Below are 22,916 nucleotides of genomic sequence, written 5' to 3' on the forward strand. Positions count from 1 at the left end.
GCCTTGGATGCAGGGACGCACTGCACATCCACCTAATTATTGTCATTTCTGTACGTCTGAGCCGGCAAATATCTTCCTCCTTCACTGCCCAGGTCTCACTGCCATACAGCATTACACTCCTAACACATGCTGCATACAAAGACCCCTTAGCACGTAGGGAGAGTCCTCTCAATGTCAGGAGAGGCAAGAGTTCCCTAAACTTCTTCCAACCACTTCTCACCCTAGCCACAGAGCTAGCTCCAGCCCCACCTCCAGCACACAACATGTCTCCCAAATAACAAAACTCTTCCACACACTCAAGAGATTCACCGGCAAGTTCAATCCTTCACGTCTGACAATCTCCACCTGCTCACCCCGACACGTCGCACACATAAAATCAGTATTATCTTGCAGGTTACCTCTGATACCACTACATCTCTTATGCACCTGGTTCTGGTGTCAACATCTTTTTCCATAAGAAGTTGTAGTATCACACATTTTACATAATAATTTTTAAAGCTGTTTAGTAATAATTAAGTGTGTAATGAAGTGTGAATGATGAACAACCAAATATCATTTCGCTGTTAGCTGTGGTATAGAAAGAAGGTGGATGGCAGACCACAAGTGCCACCCTGTTTCAATTACAAAATGAAGGTTAGGAGAAGTGAAAAGATATCTGAATTGTGCATAAGTGTAAAGTCCTGGGGAACCATTTATTATGTTGGTATATGTGAATGTACTTAATACCATTCTATAGAGGTGTATAATGTGCTAGGAGAGTTGTCATTTATCTCTACTTTTTGCATATGTGCTATGAGAGTTGTCATTTATCTCTACTTTTTGCATAAGCCCAAAGTATATGTAAATATTTGGCACCTCACTTTTAGCTGACCTCAGCATCGCACCAACTCAGCACGGTGAGCGTACAGCGTCAGAAGAAGACATATAGTTATCAAGGGAGGTGGTATCGCTCTTACATATCTCTCGGGTCGCAGTTGTACTTATTCTGTGCCCAATAAAGAGAGATTTAATCTGCTCATTTCTGTCACCTTACGCTACCACTTAATATAACAGACCAGCTTCCACCTTCTAATGGCAGAGGACCTTTGGTGGAAAGTGTCGGGCAGTGACGGCGAGTAGCTGCGTGTACTACAGACAGTGTCGTCGATCTCCAACACGGTGGTCTAGTATACTATAACAGCAGAACACATAATATGTAGTCAGCTGTGCTATTCCATATAACGGCTACACAATGGTGGATCCAGTGGAATTAGCAGCTAAACTGACACATAAATTTGGTGTCTAACAGTGGCACGATACATTAAATTTGGTGCTCAGTGCTGGGATATGATACAAGTGCTAAAGGGATTTATGCTGTGAACCAGTAACCCTTGCAATCGCTCGTTCCTGAAGGTGAAACAGAAAATCTTACTCTACTGTTGTAAGGGGACTAATTACCAGTGAGTTAAGTGGAGCAGATAAACTGGAGTGGTGAATATTAATTCCTCCCATTATTCTGCCAGTGCGAGATTCCTATCTTAAGCACAAACTGGCAGTTATCTCGCCCTGTGGTGTGCGAGATATCTCCATCTTCAAATGCAAACTGGCAAGAATCTCGCTCCCGTGTGTGAGAGGCGAGATAAGGAGAGATCAAGCCAGTGCAGTAGGGAGTGGGTCAACCAGCGACTTCTAGCAACTCCAGAGGCGCGGACAGCTGAGGCGAGCGAGCGCGGGCTGTGTGGTGCCACGATCGTGTGTGATGCGTCGTGTGGCGTCACTGCCTGGCGTGCTGCTAACTCCCACAGTGAGCGGGCTGCCGTATATGGTTGGAAGAGTTTGGTGGAGTGTGGAATGTGGAATGTGGAACATCATCCTGGACTTTCATATCTAGGTAGTGTCCATGCATTAGTAATCCACACACACACACACACACACTTGAATCAACACACGTTAGTTAGTTAATGTGTGGAAATAAAGATTTCTCAGAATTCCCTTGAAATAAATATACTTTCTATGTATTTTATGTGTGTTCCATTCTCTGTCACTTACCGTAACTCTCCTTTTATTTTATGTCAGTTTATCTTCCTGTAACTGGGAGGGGAATAATTACTGACAAGGTTGGATGGATACAGTGAAAAAGTGGGGATGTAGAATTAGGGGAAATAGAGATCAGCCAACCCCACTAGACTCAGCATTTTATGAGTGGGTTGATACATTAAATAAAAGTGCTCAGACATATAAAATGAGTGAAGGACATATTGAGGATCAAGGTGATGAGGATATTTCTGAAAGACTGGATGAGGATTTGAACGCTTTGCATTTGTGTTCTGGTCATACTTATTCAACAGTCCCAGAGCAATCAGTTAGATCCAAAATGGCCACTAGTCTTGCTAATGAGAGTATTCCTAGTGAGGAGACTGTGGAAGCTGAGACTACAACAGTACCTTTGGTCACTCAGGATATGCAAAATCCAGTCATTATTGATAGTACTACAACCACTCACATACCAGTTTATACTTCAGATGTTTTCAGTACACCACAAGGTTTTGGACAGAATTTATTTTCTGTTCCTTATTCAAATGCATGGGGTATAAACACAGATGGTATTGGCATGCCAACCCAGAATTCCAATCAATGGGGCATGAATACTAATATTGGCATGCAAACCCAGGGCCCTTATCCAAATACCTGGGGCATGACTAACAATATGGGCGTGCAAAGTCAAACTAACCCTCCTCCTTTGTGGCAGATACCTGTACCTAATATGGCACCCAAGCCAAAGGGGCCAAGGTGGTGTGCCATACATGGGCATTGTCCTCATGAAACGGACTATTGCCCCTTTGTCACTGAAAAGAGGAAGAAACTAGGGAACCAAGCTAGTTCGGGGGAAGCTCAGGGCCGCACGCAAAAGTAATTAAAATAGTACAATCCACCGATGTGTGTGTGGCAGCTATTACTAAGGTGGACTTATTATCTATTCCTTGGATCATAGGGAAAGGCCAAGTGTCCCTGATCGTAGATACAGGGGCATGTACAAACATTATTTCTAGTAAAGCACTGGAAAGACTTAAAAGTGAAATGCCTCTAACAAACTGGACATTATCAGCACCTGATGTAATGTTGACAGGTGTGACAGGGAGTAGAATGAAGATTGTAAGCCAGGTGCTGTTGACACTGAGGGCAGATAAACGATCTCCTGTGTTACGTGCTACATTTTATGTGGTTGAGGATTTTCCTCTGCCAGCTGATGGGCTGTTAGGCTTTGAAACCATGGAGGAGTATGACATAGTAATACACCCTCAAAGACATTCCATTTCCTTTAATGGGAAAGAGTTTGTAGGCCTTAATCCCTCAGCGACACAAACTGGAACTGGCATCCAATCAGGAGCCGTTCAACCAGTTGTGACCCCAACAAGTGAAACGTCAAGGGAGTCCCCGGATGCACACGAAGCAGAGGGTATGGACTGGAAGAAAGTCAGGGCTATAGTGAGTGGTAATCACCATTTACCCAGTCGTACTGTCTGTAAAATTCCTGTCCGAGTACCTGACGTGTCGGAGGGAACTGATGTAGCATGCTTAACTGAGACTGTAAAACATAAGGCATTGTCGCTGGAATCGACTCTGAGTAGCTTTGGGCAAGACCAGAAGATGCCCCTCTTCATCACCAATATGAGTGGTGGCGCAGTTAAGCTCAGAGATGGTTGTTATATAGGCGACTTGATGTGCTATGGTGCCCCCATAAAGGAAGTCGACGACGTGCCGATGATCTCTCCTGTAGTTAAATCTCAAGCAACGACTCAGTCGGAACCCATACGTCTGGCTAAGGAAAAACAGCTAGAGCAACATGTGAAGGTCACGGATAATGTAGACCATAAAACGCAACTCCTAGCCCTCCTTAGAGAATTTTCCGATGTAGTAGCACTTCCAGGAGAAGCGCTGGGTAGGACGGATAGGGTGAAGCATCATATTGGTTTGTGCCCTGGTACAAATCCAGTTTATGTGCCCGCATACCGTCTACCGCACAGCCAAAGGGAAGCAGTGGATGAGGAAGTTGAAAGGATGCTTCATGATGAAGTTATCCAGCCTTCCTCCACCTTGGAATGCACCACTCTTTCTGGTGGCTAAGAAGGACAGTGGTGGGAGACCTGTTGTGGATTTTCGGCAAGTGAACAAGGTAACTGTACCGGATCGTTACCCGATTCCGCATCTGCGAGACTTACTTTAATCATTACGTAAGGGAAATACTGTGTTTACTTGTCTGGATCTAGTGTCAGGGTATTGACAGGTGGAGCTGACCGAAGAGTCGCGTCCCATTACTGCTTTTAGCACTCACCGTGGGCACTTTGAATTTCTCCGGATGCCTTTTGGACTGAGTAATGCTCCTTTAACATTTCAGCTGATAATAAACCAATTGTTTGGCGAGATGTTAGGGCAAGACATCTTAGCGTATCTAGATGACCTAATCATCGTGAGTAACAACGTTAACAATCATTTTAACAAGTTAGAACGAGTGATGGAAACCTTGAGATCCGCAGGTCTGAAAATCAAGCTGTCAAAGTGCGAATTTTTGAAGTCCAGTATTAGATTTTTAGGATACCTCATTGATGGTAATGGCACCAAGACTGTGCCGGACAAGGTAAGGCCTAGGCCTCACTGGCTCTTATAGGAGTTTTGTCCACAGATTTGCCATCATAGCATCACCTTTAACGACGCTACTTAAGAAGGATGCTGCATGGAAATGGGGACCCTCGGAAGAGAAAAGATTCAACGAGCTCAAACAAGCCATGTCAGAAGCACCCGTATTAGCGTTTCCTGATTATACTCAACCTTTCTATCTGTGCACGGACGCCTCAGGTTTGGGTCTGGGAGCGGTGTTACAGCAGAAGGATAAGCAAGGCAAGACACATACCATAGCGTATGCTAGTGGGGCACTAAGACCCCCAGAGAAGAACTATTCGACGACACATTTGGAGACATTAGCAGTCGTGTGGGCGTTAGGACATTTCCGGGATATTATCTTTGGCTACCGGATAATTGTTTTAACTGACCATGCACCCATACGCGACTTACTTAAAGGAAAGAACTTGCACGGTAAGGTTGCGCGTTGGTTTAGCAAGGTAATGGAGTTAGATCCAGAGGTCAGATATTTACCGGGCTGCCAAAATGTCGTAGCTGACGCGCTGAGTAGAAACATTGCTGCTACCATAGCCGAGGATGTTGCTCTTGCTGAGTATTCCTCAGACACGGTAAAAGCGGAACAACGTACGGATGCGATGTGGTCTCAAGTCATCTATGCCTTGGAGTCTGGCAACAAGACTTGTCAACCTGAACTCCCAGTACCGATGACTCACTTCCATCTTCAACAGAGTCTTTGTAAGCAACCCCCAGGGAAGGACACTGTATGTCAGTTGGTTGTTCCTGCTACCTTACAGCAAGCCGTGCTACAGTTAGTTCATGACGTACCTCAAGCGGATCATCCCGGTCGCGATAGATGCATACGTGAGACGAGAAAGAAATACTATTGGCCGACAATGAGGAAGGACACAGAAGCCCACGTCAGTCAATGTGTCAAATGCGTGGAAATACGAGGAACGACGGGACTTCCGACTCCCATCTTAGAGTATCCTCTACCGGAAAAACCCTGGGATACAGTCTCCATTGATCTCTTAGCATTGCCGAGAAGTCGTCAAGGTTCGAGTTATGTACTGGTGGCAGTGGACTATTTCTCACGATTCACTGTTTTAGCACCTTTACAGATGAAAACTGCAGAGGAGGTGGCGCACACTTTTGTGACTTCAGTGATTTGTCCATACTCTTCACCTAAGGTATTGCTCAGTGATAATGGCAGTGAATATCGTAACCAGGTGTTACAAGAAATCTGTTGTATGTATGGAGTAAAGCAAGATTTTGTAACGCCTTACAGTCCTAAGAGCAATGGCCTGGTGGAGAGGACAAACAGGAAGATATTGGAAGCCTTGAGACCAGCAATAACCTCAAATCAAGAGGATAACTGGGAAGACTGGTTATCACATGTAGCGGCGACCATCAACTCCTCAGAAAATTCATCAACTGGGAAGTCTCCTCATTATATCCTTTATGGAGAAGAGAAAGTGTTACCCTACGATTTGTTGGCTGGACCTCCTACTCCAGTATACAACGAAGAAGACTACGCAAAGGTACAGTTGTTGAAATTCCAACGTATACACAGTGAAGTACGGAAAAGATTAAAAGCCTCAAGAGCGGAGATGATGGCGAAACAACACATAGGTAGTCAAGAAAAGACGTTACAGGCAGGCCAGAAGGTCATGATCCACAACCCTGAGAGAATTTCCAAGCTCAGACCTAAGTTCCGCGGACCATATACCGTTGTGGAACGAGTATGTGGAAATACTTATAGAATAAAGGATGAAGCTAATGGAACTCAGGAGGTAGTACATGCTGATAGGATCAAACTAGTAAGTCAAGAACTAGGCCTAACTAACCATGCGTCTGATGTGTTGTCCCCTCTGTCTTCGTCGCAGTCTATGTCGTCGTCCATACCTGTCCCTAACCAAGAGTATCGCAGCAAGCTACGATCCCACAACAAGAGTGATTAAGGGAGTATCTTCTCTTGCAGACAAATGTGGCTGTGGCTCATACTCTTCGTGCGTTGCTTGGGGTGGACCTATGGAATGACGTCGGACACGGACACGACTGTGTTAATGCCAGGAGCACTGAAGAGCCCACTTGGAGAAGTCGTGGTAGTGGAAGATGCAGTATGCGTCTCCTATCCAATGGAAGGCTATCTCCAAATGCCAGATATTGTCAAAGAGGTCTCCAAAGGCTTGTCGAATCTCAGACAGCAACTGTTGGAAGTGGGAAAGATGTTTAATCGAAACCCACGATTGACAAACTCTGACACTGAAGCTTTGAAATGAACCTTGCATGGAATTGTTGAGCTTCAGACTAGGCATATAGACAGGCTCACCGACAGGCTCACTAACTTGCATGTCGCTTTACCTAACGTACACTCTGATCTTTCCAAGCATGTCCATGCACGTACTAAGAGAGGACTTGTGGATTTTCTAGGAATCCTGTCTCAACAACTCTTTGGTACGGCATTAGATAAGGACATAGTGCAATTGGGTAGACAGATGCATGACTTGACACTGGCTGCTAAAGCCAATAATAGATTAATCATGCATGTGTATAAACAGTTAGATGAGTTCACTAACAAAGCTAACAAGATAATTAGGACTACCAACCATCTAGTAGAGCTTGTGAACAACATCCAAATTAACCTACCAACCCTAGCTAACTTGGTGTTATTCGCTGAGTACTTACATGCTCTCGACCAGTCAACCACTGCTTTGGAGAAGCATGCAGCCAATATGGTGGATGGCTTAACTGATGCAAGTTTGAACAGGGTTAATGCTTTATTGCTTCCTACTAATATACTAACAAATGCACTTGATATAGCTATGTGGAAGCATGGACTTATGCCACTCTTAGATCTGAGTCAACTAGAATATTATTACCCATTTTTAGAGGCCCAGTTGACCCATGAAGGCATCCTGATATTGGTACCTATGAGGAATGCTGTAACGTACCAGGCATGGCAGTTCATTCCCTTCCCTTTTGCTACTGCTAATAATACACTTGTTGTTATTGATGAGGGTCTAGAGGTGCTAGTTGTCTCTGATGACAAGAAATATGTAGCAGAAACGACTGTGGATGAATATGAGAAGTGTAAGGCCTCATTTCTTGATCTCCATGTATGTCCTGCTTTCTATTTTGTCTTCGTACCATTAAAGGTAGAGAAGTGTAAGAGGGCCTTGTTGGACACAAATACTTCTTCTGCTCTGCAACGTTGCACCTTCCAACCCATTCAACTGAAGTCAGTTTTCCATGCTCATATTCATGCGAAACAGTACTTTTACTTTCCTGAGACAGAGGACGTAACTGTGACTTGTGCCTCACAGAATCAATTCCTTACAGTAAAGGGGTACTATGTTGCACCTGATTTTTGTGAGTTACACGGTAAAGAGATAGCAGTTCTGCCTAGCAAGCAACATCTAGCTTTGTCAGTGAACTTCTCATCCCAGTTACGACCCTTTTTACCTTCATTCAATGTTACTTCCTTGAATGTGAATAGGCTGTCTCATGTATTAAAGGAGCTTACCTTCCTCTCCCACCTGAACAGGACCGATTTAGAGCCTTATGTACTGTCCTATCTTCCTTCATACCTTTCTCCTTCCTATTTTGGTCCTGGTGTTGGTCTTCTACTTATTGTGGTACTGTCCTGTGTTTGTGGTTTAGGCTACTATTTAAGGCGCCAATTAACCCGCGCCGTCCCGGCGACGTGAATTAACACGGCAACATCGCAAGGTCTCTAATTTGCACAATTTTCAATTTTCGCGAGTGATTTTTGGCATGTATACACGGGACACCTTCCTCTATTCCTCTACAAGATGCCAAGCAGGAACAATGCCTTACACCGCATAATCTCCCCCTCTCCCCTGCACGCCATTGTCTCGGCAATTCACCTGTTACCAGTGACCTGGCCAATAAAGACATTCAGGGCCAGAGTGATTCCCCAATCGATGACAATGTGGAGGACAATTGTTACATAGCATTACAGGAAGAAACAGTCAGAAATGACGATCAGGTAATGTGGGAAAAAAAAGGTCATGAATGGTGATGAGTTAGTGAGTGAAACAATGCTTATAATGCCTATATTACTGTTTGAAAACCAATATACTCTTGTACTACATATAAATTCGTACCAAGTAAATAAATAAACACTGTTTATGAGTGGATACAATAGTTACCCTTCCATAGAACTTGTTTTCTTTGGTGCCAACCTGTTAGAAAACCCAGTCAGGTAAGGAAGTACTTGTACCTAAATCGCGTATTTTAAACCTCAGGTGAGCGATTTCTCTATGAATTTTCGATGTTTCTCACCAAAAGCGGATGTTTGGGCCAAAAAAAAAAAGGTCCAAAAACGTTGGGATGGGGCGGGTTAAGGAACCCCCTGAGACCACTTGTCCATACTCACGGATTGCAAGTGGATGTTCCTGAATAATTAGCTACCCTACACTCTGGTTAGGCTACACGGTAGTTAGGACAACAATGTCGACGAGGACGTCAATGGTGTGGCCGAGCAATGTTCTGGTGTCAACATCTTTTTCCACAAGAAGTTGTAGTATCACACATTTTACATAATAATTCTTAAAGCTGTTTAGTAATAATTAACAGTGTGTAATGAAGTGTGAATGATGAATAACCAAATATCATTTCGCTGTTAGCTGTGGTATAGAAAGAAGGTGGATGGCAGACCACAAGTGCCACCCTGTTTCAATTATAAAATGAAGGTTAGGAAAAGTGAAAAGATATCTGAATTGTGTGTAAGTGTAAAGTCCCGGGGAACCATTGATTATGTTGGTATATGTGAATGTACTTAATACCATTCTATAGAGGTGTATAATGTGCTAGTAGAGTTGTCATTTATCTCTACTTTTTGTATAAGCCCAGAGTATATGTAAATGCTTGGCACCTCACTTTTAGCTGACCTCAGCACTGCACCCAACTCGGCACGGTGAGCGTACAGCATCAGAAGAAGTCATATAGTTATCAAGGGAGGTGGTATTGCTCTTACATATCTCTCGGGTCGCAGTTGTATTTATTCTGTGCCCAATAAAGAGAGATTTAATCTGCTCATTTCTGTCACCTTACGCTACCACTTAAAATAACAGACCAGCTTCCACCTTCTAGTGGCAGAGGACTTCTGGTGGAAAGTGTCGGGCAGTAACGGCGAGTAGCTGCGTGTACTACAGACAGTGTCGTCAATCTCCAACACGGTGGTCTAGTTATACTATAACAGCAGAACACATAATATGTAGTCAGCTGTGCTATTCCATATAACGGCTACACAATGGTGGATCCGGTGGAATTAGCAGCTAAACTGACACATAAATTTGGTGTCTAGCAGTGGCATGATACACACCCATTTATCATAAACACCGCACAAGATAGAATTACTTCCCACCCCCTTGTGGCAAACTGCACATGGCCACTCTCCCTCGTCTTTGACAGTACCACCACCAACCCTAGATATCATCACTTTTGTTTTATCTGCATTTACCCTTAAGCCCTTGTGCCCCATACCATCTCTCCACTTCCTAAACCTTTCCTCCGCCTCCCTTTCGTTCTCTGCAATCAACACCAAATCATCAGCATACAACAACTCCCACAAAAGTTCGTTTCTAAGGTCACGTGAAAGGGCTTCAAGTACCATGATAAACAACATGGGACTCAAGACTGACCCCTGATGCACACCAACATTCACGGAAAACTCATCACTCAAATCTCCATTCACTCTTACCTGGGTGTGAGCACCCACATACATAGCCATAACCACCCTAACCAGCCACTCCTCCAAGCCAAGCTTTCTCATTGCCCACTTCACCACCTCTCTAGGGACTCTGTCAAAGGTCTTTTCCAAATCAACAAAAACAAAATAAAGATCCCTTCTATCTATCTATAGCCCGACGCCCTAATCCCACAAAGGGTGGCTGCAGACAAAACGCCTCCAAGTCGCTCTGTCACTCACCATTTGACTACCCTCCCCCCAACTCACCCCCCCCTCCCTCATATACCTCTCAACTCCATCCCTCCACCTCATCCTCGGTCTACCTCTCCCTCTCCCTCCCTCCACCTCACCTACATACACCCTCTTAGTCAGTCTTTCATTCTCCATTCTCTTCACATGTCCAAACCACCTCAGTGTATTTCTTCTAATCTCAACCACATCCACATCCACCCCACAGCATTCCTTCACCTCTTCATTTGTCAACCAGTCCCTCCACGTCACTCCACATGCTCCTCTCAAGTAACTCATTTCCAATGCTCTCGCTATTGACTTGTTCCCCTCTTGCAAGGTCCATGCCTCGCTTCCATACGTCAGGGTAGGGATCACAACACTATCATGCAGTGACTTCTTAACTTCCATACTCACTGCCCTATTTCTCATCACTGCTTTCAGTGTACCAACAACCTTGCTTCCCTGCTGTACCCTTTCATGCACTTCATTCCCCAAAGTTCCATCCTTACTCATCACACTACCCAAGTACTTGAATGCACTCACATTCTCCATATCCTCACCATCCAACCTCACTGCACACTCTGTGACTTCATTCCTCTCAAACACCATAACTTTACTTTTGTTTACATTAACTTTCAGATTCCTCCTCCTACAAACTGTCCCAAATTCATTCACCAAACCTTGCAACTCCCATTCATCTTCACTCAACAGTACTGTATCATCAGCAAACAGCAACACCGGAAGCTTCCAAATCTCACCCTCATTCATTACAGCCACTCCCACATCCACTGCCCTACCCTGCACCTCCTTTATAACCCCATCCATGTATATATTAAACAGCCATGGAGACATCACACAACCCTGTTTCAGTCCCACATTGAGATCAAAGAACTCACTCAGCTCACCATCCACTCGCACCGTAGCCCTTGGTCCCTCGTACATACTCTTCACAGCACTCAACAATTTTCCCTCCACTCCATATATTCCTATAGTAGGACTCGCCTAAGTTTGCGGCTGTGGTGTGGCCCGCACCTGTGTACAGTGTTGCCACGTTTTCTATACTGTTATCTCTCTCTCTCTCTCTCTCTCTCTCTCTCCTGGCGGGAGATGTGAGCCACCCTGAGTACTTTTGATTCTTTTATAAGTTATTTATAACTGTGCTTTCATTTGTTAATTTGGTTTTGTTATATTTAGTGATATTTATCATTTTTTGTAAACGGCGACAGATGACCCGTTATTGCAGTACCATGATTCATTTTCATTCATTCATTCTCTTTCCCCTTCCTCCATCTCTCTCTCAGCCTGACAATGCCTCCACCACCACCAACCCCCGTCTCTCTCTCTCTCTCTCTCTCTCTTTTATTGCAAGAGACATTTTGGATATTTTCTTTTAAATAATATTGTATATATTGTAAATCTGACATCATTTCTACACCACCCCTGAGATCAAGGCCACCGACTGGGTGTGGAAGTGTTGCCGCTTGCGAGTGAATAATGTTTTTTTTTTTACTTCAGTATTGGCATATGTCTACTATTTTGTCCTACATATTAGCTTATGATTATAAATGTGATTATTCCTCTCCCTTAAAATTATGGTAAAAGCCAGTAAATGTGAGCATTTTTCCCTAGCAACACCTGTACAAGCTACAGTATGCTTGGGTCTACGGAGGGGTACGTACTTTACCTTAGGCCAAACTGGGTGTGTCAGTGTTGCCACTCACAAGAATTATATGAATTATTTCTTTTACTTTGGATATTGGCATATTTCTTCTTTTTTCAGGCTCATTCTCTTATATCTATAACTGTAATATTATTACCCACCCTAAAACTAAGCTAAAAAACATTAAAAGTGACTACAATTTGTTTTAGCAACACTGTACAATATGTATGCCAGGTTTCTGTGTTACTGTATAAATATTTTATGCATAATAAGATTACTGTTGATTCATCTATCAAAATACACAAATGTAAGTTTTATACATCTGAATTTATCGTATTTGTGTTGCCTTGTACATAAATAGCGTACGTTTCACATCGCAAGTTGGGGAAACGTGGCACCATTGTACACAGGTGCGGGCCACACCACAGCCGCAAACTTAGGCGAGTCCTACTATAATACCTTCCACATACCTTGCCTATCTGTTCTCTCATAAGCTTTCTCCAAGTCCATGAAGGCAGCATACACTTTCCTTCCCTTCTCTAGATACTTCTCCACTAAACATCTTAGAACAAATATCTGATCTACACACCCTTTTCCCTTCCTAAATCCCCCTTGTTCTTCTCTAACTAGCTCCTCTGTCATATGCCTAACCCTATCAATGAGTATTCTACCATATATTTTACCAGTCACACTAAGAAGGCAAATACCCCTATGGTTACCACATACTTCTCTCTCCCCTCTTCCTTTGTATAAAGAAACAATTATACCTCATTTCCAGTCCTCTGGAACCTTTCCCTCTTCCCAAGCCAATCTACACAACTTCCATATCCATTCCACAACAATCTCACCCCCATACCTAAGCATTTCACCACACACTCCATCAATTCCTGGGGCCTTTCCCAACTTAATCTTCTTCATCACTTCCACTACTTCCGCCCTACTGACCTCTTCCTCCCTCCTCTCATCTCTTCTTCTCCCAGCCATTCCCCAACCATTTATACTGGCACTGCTCTCACTCTCTACATTCAATAAATCCTCAAAGTGCTCCTTCCATCTCCTCAATTTCTCTCTCTTCTCCACCAACAATCTATTATTCCTATCTTTCACTCCCCTACTATTTCCCCTTTCACACTGCCTTACCTTCTTCACCTCCTTCCAAAACAATTTCTTACTCTCCCTCCATTTCACACTCAGATTCATCCCAAACTCTTCATCCACTTTGTTTTTACTCTCCTTCACCAGTCTCTTAACCTCCCTTCTCCTGCTCACATATACCTCTCTCTTCTCTCTCATCTTCTCCCCTACCTCTATTCGCTAACCATTCACTATATGCCTTCTTCTTTTGTTCCACAGCTTGTTTCACCTCATCATTCCACCATGCTGTCCCTTGCACACCCTTGCATCTCCTCCTCACTCCACAAACTGCCTCACATGCTGCACCTATCTCTTCCGTGAATATCTTACATACGTCTTCCACCCCTTCCATCTGCTCTAGCTCATACCTTCCCAATTTTTCTTCCACTGTGCTCTTATACTCTATCAATTTCTCACTATCTTTCAATTTCTCCACTCCTCTCACAGGAGCTGCTTCCTCCTGTCTTCCCCTTCGTCTCCTCAACCACACTCTTTGCAGCTCTACCTTGGCCATCACTAAGTGATGGTCCGAGACTCCATTCTCCCACCCTCTTGCATCCAACACTTGTCTTCTCATTCGCTCATCCACACACACGTAGTCTATCATTGCCTTTCGTTCAACAAGTTCACCATCCATCCTCCTCATTACTCTCCATGTATACCGGTGGATCATCTTATGTCGAAAGTAGGTGTTGGCTATTGCCAACCCCTTACAAGCACAGATGTCCACCAAAGCACTTCCATTCCCATCTACGTCAGCTGGCACACCCCACTGACCAACCACTCCATCCACTCATACATTCCCAACTTTGCCATTCATGTCTCCAATCAACAGCACTCTCTCGCTCCTCTCAAACTTGTCCATACACGCTTCTACTCTCGCCCAAAACTCTTCTTTCACTCTTGCCACTCGATCCTCTGTTGGGGCATACACACATACAATCGCCAACGCTTGTATACCTACTTTCATCCTCACCCATACAATCCTTGCACCCACTGTTCCATACTCTCTTATATTCTCCTTCCACTTCTTGCTTATCATCAGACATACTCCCTCTCTTGCCCTCTCATTCTCACTGACTCCCGCACATATACCTAAACCATATTCCCATTCTCTCACCCTTTCACCTTTCCATTTAGTTTCAATCAATCCACATATATCCACTTTTGCATCCTCAAGCACCTGAACAATCTCTCTCTCTTTCACTTCATCATTCACTCCTCTCACATTCCACGTTCCCACCCTAAGAATGTCCTTTGTCCGTTCCTTAGTCGTCAACGTAAGGTCCGTCCGGGTCCAAGGCGCTTTATTCGCTTTTTTAGTTGGTTCTTTTTACGCGGTGGAGCACTAACCCACCACCAACCCTTTTAGTTGCCTCGTACGACAAGCAGGGATACTGGGGGAGTATTCTTGAAACCCCCCTACCTCCAGGGGGGGTATATATATTTCCTGAAGCTGTCAAACAATGAATATAGCATCAGTGGTCCCCCTACCTGGCATAAACCCAAACTACATCTCATCAGTATTCACTCTTTCTCTAATTATACCTTCTAAAACTCTCTCCATTACCTTCATTATCTGATCTAAAAGCTTTATGCCTCTATAATTTCCTCTTTCCAGGGCCAAAAGTCAGTTATTAGTCCTAGAATATTAAAATCACATATGCTTATGGCACATATCTTCAGCTTTCTCCTGGGGTGTTTGTTGAGCCTTTGTCGAGTACTGTAGGACTTGTGGAGACCTCTGAAGTTGGGTAACAAAGTCTCCACTTTACACTTCCCGACAATCCGTAATGTGATTACCACAGCCTGATATTATCACCAGAAACACTATTCTATGATTCTCAAATAGTTTGGAAAAAAAAACCCACTGTGAAATCAATGAAAATTACAAAGGCGTATGACCTTCCCACTTGCGCTAGTTCGCCGCTGGTGTTCTGTCATTTATTATTCATAAAAACACTCACAATTTATATTTCTATTACTATATAACACTTATATATATCTACAGTCTTTATTCATAAGTTTCCTTCAGTAATAGTAGTTTATTGTCACTGTAGGCATTCAATTTCTTTCAGTAAAATACGTAGCATTCACTTTCTCGTCCTGTATACTAGCATTAAGAGTGAATGTCACTTTCACCTTAACTCTCATAACTCATAATATTCACACATGCTAGAGTGAAACTTTCACTTTCATTACTCATAGTATATATACTCGTATTCTTATAACACTATTCATTTACATTTCTATTCACTTTCTCTATTTTATTTACATTATTAACATTTCTATTTTATTTACACTGTGTTATGCACTGTCACTTGAAGTAACTTATAAAACTATTTTCCACTGTTCACTTACATTTACATTCATTGCTTTCACTTGCTGTTTACACATAATTTACAATTCCACTTGCACTGTTTTACTCAATAGAAAGATCGTAGTCACTCTTTATCAATCGTCAGCCCTTTACCTCTTTCCACACGAGGTTTAGTAGGGGGTAATGGTCACAGGGCCCTTTGCATGGGGCTAAAAAGCGGTGGAAGTTAGCAGGAGCAAATCAGACGTACTTTCACCGTGAAAGACGACAGTGAACTGATAGTGGTGGCCTCCTGCCGCCTGGCTAGGGTGAGTGCAATACTACCAACTTCAGCCTTGTGAGACTTGCTAATATATAGCAATGAAATGATTTGCAGGAAACCAAGACAATACATAATAAATTAGGTAGTTCCAGGTGAATGTAAATATCACTTAGGCTTCTCCCTTCCCTCCTTATATGTATATTTATTACGAAAATAGATTATACGGCATATTTCAAGGGGAAATAAACAGCGAAAATTAGCGAACGAGTGCACGGGAGGTGTTGTCAGGTGATAATTAGCCAATTCCATGTGTATGGCACTATCACTTACCTTATTTCTTTTTTGTATATATTATTTGGTATAAGAATAGGGCATAGGGCTTATTTCAATGGATGAAATCAGTGGAAAATTCCAGGGAAGATTTACTTAGCGTAGAATACAGTCTGGTGGCCTGCAATAATTAGGTAGTTCCAGGTGAATGTAAATATCACTTAGGCTTCTCCCTTCCTTTCTTATATATATTTTTATTACGAAAATAGATTATACGGCATATTTCAAAGGGAAATAAACAGCGAAAATTAGCGAACGAGTGATCGTAAGGTGTTGTCAGGTGATAATTAGCCAATTCCAGGTATATGGCACTCTCATTTACCTTATTTCTTTCTTGTATATATTATTTGGTATAAGAATAAGGCATAGGGCTTATTTCAATGGATGAAATCAGTGAAAAATTCCAGGGAAGATTTACTTAGCGTAGCACGGCAAGGCAGGCGAGAGGATAGGGTAATGGAGGGGAGGTAGGGAGGGGAGTCAAGAACGGGGAGAAATGGCTAAATTGTCAACAATGGATGGGAGTACAGATGAGATTAGGAGTGCTGACTAGTGTTGGACATTGGCAGTACTGATAGATGATACAAGCCACCACTTGAAAGCCCGGGCGAATTCAAAATAACACAGAATCACAAAAGTGACGCCCCACGGTATGATCCCTTGTTCCCAAGTGTCACGAAAGTGACGCCCCGCGGTTAAGGGGTTAAGGACGCACTCATTATACATATTCCGTATTAAAGACTTCCACTAAGTTGCCTGTAACTATTTAAGCTGAAAAATTATCTGATAAATATGCTTATTATAATCATGAAAGGCTTTGTCAACCTCTTGCATACTGAAAGGTACAGTTCCTGCTAATAAGACAGGTCCACCAAATGATATACTGTTGGAAATCGTCAGTATAAAGTATATCATCACAAACTGGCCAGTTGAATTTCTCAGTTTCTCTCCTTTCCAAAAATTTCATTGTACAACTCTTTTTCCCTACTTTTAACACTATACCATTATATACTTTTTTGCCATAATCCACGTCACAGTATTTTCTCTCTTTATGGCATGCATGCAACCTGAAAATGAGAAATATCTATGGTACTTGTTGACACCCAAAACCACCATAAATACAGCAAACTATAAAATATAGTAGTACATAATGCATGAAAAGTAAGTTTTTCCTTGCAAAAATCACAAACGAAATTGTTGTTCCAACTCACCTTGGGTTTAAAAAAAAAAAAAAAAAAAAAAAAAAAAAAAAAAAAACTGGTGGGCGAGTCGGGGCAATTGTCTATTGATCCTTCAGCACTGCTCTACTGTAAAAAATGCATTTTCTGGATAAATCACAAAATACTATAACAATTGAAGATTCACCCACCAAAAAGGAGACCTTTAGCTCTAAAACTGTCTGTGGGAGAGGAAAATTGGCCAAATATGTGTATTTTCAAAAATGGAATTCTACAAAAGTCAAAAAGCTACCCTTTTATATTTGCATATTTTTCATGCATTATTCGTGGTTCTATAGAGAGCTAGTATTAACAACATTTGTAAAGTTGGGGCAGGGCTATTGAATGGGCACCATAAAATGGAAATTTCATTGCATTTGGCATTGCAGTGCCCACTGTTCCAACTCACCCAGTGTCCCGCACTGTCCCAACTCACCACACTCAATGCTAATGTCTGTGAAAACCCATCGTCTGTTAAATACTTCACTTAATTCGATGATGATTAGTTTACCCCAGTGATAGTTGCCACACAGGGCACAGGTAGTTAAAGCCTGAAATATATCACAAGGAAAATCTTGAGCAGTCATTGGCTTCCAGTTTCTGCGTGCACCTACACTTATGTACAGCTCACGGCATAACATTATCATTTGTTATTATTACTGGCAGTAGTAATATCCTCTAGTGTGATGCACTGCTAAACATAAGTTAACCTTTTAGAACTTGAACTCATGAAGTCCAATATACTTGACTGCTGTGGCTGCTTCTGTTTCATGATAAAGTGATCCAGGGAAACCCACAGAATACGTCTTTTACTTCTTGTCACAGTACAGTGTGCAAGTAACGTAATTAGCAAGTTGCATGGACTGGTCACTGGTGCAACACAACCTGATGAGAGTTGACTGATGGCTGATGGCACAGGCAGGTGATGAGCGAGTGACACTCAGCTGATGGCCAGTAAATGTTGCCATGATTGTTTAAATTTCTTACCAATTCTGCCACATGTAGGCCTACATGCCTACAGGTACTCCTAACTAGTTAATTACATAAACTTATTAGTAACGGAGTTTCCCGTTTTGAAGATAATGTGTCAGAAGGTACATAAAAAAATTGAAAAGTTCACAGGGCAGCACACATTTCCTGCTACCTTTCCTGCCTCCTCTCCTCACCCGTCCGGGCGCCAACGGCTCCCCGTGCATAAATTCGAATATCTGTCTCGCACCTAAAGTAAGTCTTAAAAAGTATATGTGTATACAAGACCTTTTACTCGTAACTGCATATTTTTTCAGTTCTCCAAATATGTGACATACCGAGTATTACACCCTGGATTAAACAAGTATTCAACATTTAAGATTCACAGTCTATTCTCGAACACACGTAGAAATTTTGGGGAGGTGGCCCGGGCCCCCGTGGCCCCCCCCTGGCTGCGCCACTGCCTGGTGGTTTAGTGGGTAATTATGGTGCTCCAGTCAGATTGAGCCGGTGAAGGTTTATATCCAAGGGGTGGTTGGGGTTACCGCTCATGTTATGCCACTCAGGGATGAGTGAGGCTGGTCACTCTCATCTTAAATGTCAGGAGCAACTTGCCTAGCCCCGGGCTCCTATGCTCCTCATGGGGCAACATAGGATTGGATGATGGATGGATGGATGGATGGAAAATTTATAAACCATCTCAAAGTATACCAGTTTTTGGCTAATGGGACAACTCAACAAAATGTTTACAAGGGTTAATTAATCTGAAAAAACACTTCCAACAAGCAGATTATAATATCTGGTTGTTTTAGGGCCGTACAATGGTTTTTACAGCACTCACATATTTAAATTATGGGTGATGGGTCCCATTAGGGGGGTTTTCATTCACAAAAACATGCTATTCATCAACATGTCTGTTCCCTACCACCTGCAAAAAATGAGGATGATTGTATACACTAGCTAAGTGTCATACCAGTAATTACAGTTAATTTCGCAACAGCTGTTAGTTACTCACGGGCCTCCTCCACTGCCACTTCCAACTCCCTCAGTATCCTTGCGTCTCTTGAGGATCTGTTGAATCTGCTGCCATTCACGATTTAACTCCGCATTCCTGTCTTTCTCCTTGTTTCCTCCAATGCGTCGTGTCTTTCTCCCATCTGCCATCTTAACTCCATACTGAAAGGCAGCTTTGGGCATCGCTTCACGCTGGTTCATGTAGTCACTATACTCTTCCTGAGTATCAAAATCCCATCGACCAACAGGACCTTTCTTGTTACCCTGAGATAGAGGTAAATATTATCAGTAAGAATAACTAGGCAATCACATGGGCATTTGTCTTCTTAGTGTAACAGGAAAAGTATATGGTAGGATACTTATTGACAAAGGTAGGGAAATAACATAGGAATTAGTTGGTGAAGAACAGGGAGGTTTTAGGAAGGGAAGAGGTTGTGTAGATCAGAGATTCATCCTATGGTCTTTAGTGATAAAGTTTCTAGAAAAGGGAAAGATGTTTTATGCAGCCTTCATGGATTCGGAGAAGGCATATGAAGAGTGGATGGACAAGGAGTGTGGAAAATATTAAGAATACATGGAGTAAATGGGAAGCTGCTGAATGCAGTGAAGAGTATGTATGGGGGTGCTAAGGCTGCAGTGCATGTGGATGGTGAACTGAGTGGTTTATTCTATCTGAATGTTGGATTGAAACAGGGATGTCATGTTCAGTCTGAATATGGATGGGGTTATAAAGGGGATACAAGGTAGGGTGTAGTGAGAAACTCTGACTCCCTGGAGATCTTGACTCCTTGCATTCACTGTGCATGTGCCGTCGGCTGTCAGATGTACGACTCATTCGCAACATAAGTGCTGCAGAGAGAGGAACTAGCAAGATGATTGGTTATTTCGTACGTCAGTGGACTCGGGAATTTTGTCAACAATATTCCATGCTGATTTCACAGTTCAGTCCCGTAATTTTTACCAGTTTAGTTTTACTTGCCATTGTAAAGTCTCATTTTCCTTTGAACCATGTACAATGGACCTAATTCGGTGGGCCAAAAATTACTTGAGGACGAATCCTCAGTAAACAACAGTAGTTGCGAGTTGAGAGAGGCAGGTTACCCATTGTTAGTCCATTTTTATTGTAGTTACTGTCCTATTAAAGCTATTACAAGAGATTTACATGGCTTACGTGTAGGTTCTCTGAAATTATGTGTGAATGTAATAAATGGTTTGGAGATGGTTAAGCAATTACCAACGATAACAAAATTGAGAAGCTGTTGATTGCGGTGAATCGTACATAGAAATGTTAACATATATGAATTAACAGAAATAGGTTGCATATATAATTTAAATGGAATTCCAAGAAACTTTGTTCAGAAAATATCTGACAGTTGATTCAGTGAGAGAATGGGAATATGGTGTAGGTATATGTGCGGGAGTCAGTGAGAATGAGAGGGCAAGAGAGGGAGTATGTCTGATGATAAGCAAGAGGTGGAAGGAGAATATAAGAGAGTATGGAACAGTGGGTGCAAGGATTGTATGGGTGAGGATGAAAGTAGGTATACAAGAATGGGCGATTGTATGTGTGTATGCTCCAACAGAGGATCGAGTGGCAAGAGTGAAAGATGAGTTTTGGGCGAGAGTAGAAGCATGTATGGACAAGTTTGAGAGGAGCGAGAGAGTGCTGTTGATTGGAGACATGAATGGCAAAGTTGGGAATATACGAGCTGATGGAGTGGTTGGTCAGTGGGGTGTGCCAGCTGAAATAGATGGGAATGGTAGTGCTTTGGTGGACATCTGTGCTTGTAAGGGGTTGGCAATAGCCAACACCTACTTTCGTCATAAGATGATCCACCGGTATACATGGAGAGTAATGAGGAGGATGGATGGTGAACTTGTTGAACGAAAGGCAATGATAGACTACGTGTGTGTGGATGAGCGAATGAGAAGACAAGTGTTGGATGCAAGAGTGTGGAGAGGGTGGGGGAATGGAGTCTCGGACCATCACTTAGTGATGGCCAAGGTAAAGATGCAAAGGAAGTGGTTGAGGAGGCAAAGGGGAAGACAGGAGGAAGCAGCTCCTGTGAGAGGAGTGGAGAAATTGCAAGATAGTGAGAAAATGACAGAGTATAAGAGCATAGTGGAAGAAAGATTGGGAAGGTATGAGCTAGAGCAGATGGAAGGGGTGGAAGACGTATGTAAGATATTCATGGAAGAGATAGGCGCAGCGTGTGAGGCGGTTTGTGGAGTGAGGAGGAGACGCAAGGGTGTGCAAGGGACAGCATGGTGGAATGATGAGGTGAAACGAGCTGTAGAACAAAAAGAAGAAGGCATATGGTGAATGGTTGGCAAGTAGAGGTAGGGGAGAAGATGAGAGAGAAGAGAGAGGTATATGTGAGCAGGAGAAGGGAAGTTAAGAGACTGGTGAAGGAGAGTAAGAAGAAAGTGGATGAAGAGTTTGGGAGGAATTTGAGTGTGAAATGGAGGGAGAGTAAGAAATTGTTTTGGAAGGAGGTAAAGAAAGTAAGGCACTGTGAAAGGGGAAATAATAGGGGAGTGAAGGATAGGAATAATAGATTGTTGGTGGAGAAGAGAGAGAAATTGAGGAGATGGAAGGAGCACTTTGAGGATTTATTGAATGTAGAGAGTGAGAGCAGTGCCAGTATAAGTGGTTGGGGAATGGCTGGGAGAAGAAGAGATGAGAGGAGGGAGAAAGAGATCAGTAGGGCGGAAGTAGTGGAAGCGATGAAGAAGATTAAGTTGGGAAAGGCCCCAGGAATTGATGGAGTGTGTGGTGAAATGCTTAGGTATGGGGGTGAGATTGTTGTGGAGTGGATATGGAAGTTGTGTAGATTGGCTTGGGAAGAGGGAAGGGTTCCAGAGGACTGGAAATCAGGTATAATTGTTTCTTTATACAAAGGAAGAGGGGAGAGAGAAGTATGTGGTAACCATAGGGGTATTTGCCTTCTTAGTGTGACTGGTAAAATATATGGTAGAATACTCATTGATAGGGTTAGGCATATGACAGAGGAGCTAGTTGGAGAAGAACAAGGGGGATTTAGGAAGGGAAAAGGGTGTGTAGATCAGATATTTGTTCTAAGATGTTTAGTGGAGAAGTATCTAGAGAAGGGAAGGAAAGTGTATGCTGCCTTCATGCACTTGGAGAAAGCTTATAACAGAATAGATAGGCAAGGTATGTGGAAGGTATTAAGAATATATGGAGTGGAGGGGAAATTGTTGAGAGCTGTGAATAGTATATACGAGGGAGCTAGGGCTACGGTGCGAGTGGATGGTAAGCTGAGTGAGTTCTTTGATCTCAATGTCGAACTGAAACAGGGGTGTGTGATGTCTCCATGGCTGTTTAATATATATATGGATGGGGCTGTAAAGGAGGTGCAAGGTAGGGCAGTGGATGTGGGGCTGGCCCTATTGAATGAGGGTGAGATTTGGAAGCTTCCGGTGTTGCT

The 22,916-nt window shown here is 42.9% G+C and overlaps 1 protein-coding gene across 1 annotated transcript in view; it reads right to left on the reverse strand.

Moving 5' to 3' along the window:
* Positions 1-22,916, reverse strand: part of beag (IC cytokine homolog beag) — a 498,741-nt gene that overhangs the window by 47,369 nt on the left and 428,456 nt on the right. The window contains exon 10 of the mRNA XM_080280996.1: positions 19,469-19,731. Within this exon, the coding sequence (XP_080137122.1) occupies positions 19,469-19,731 (263 nt within the window). The remainder of the gene's footprint in view (positions 1-19,468; positions 19,732-22,916) is intronic.

The sequence above is a fragment of the Coenobita brevimanus genome, chromosome 87, assembly GCF_032717465.1.
Source record: "Coenobita brevimanus isolate Jiangsu-jjx chromosome 87, ASM3271746v2, whole genome shotgun sequence".
Taxonomy (NCBI): Eukaryota; Metazoa; Arthropoda; class Malacostraca; order Decapoda; family Coenobitidae; genus Coenobita; species Coenobita brevimanus.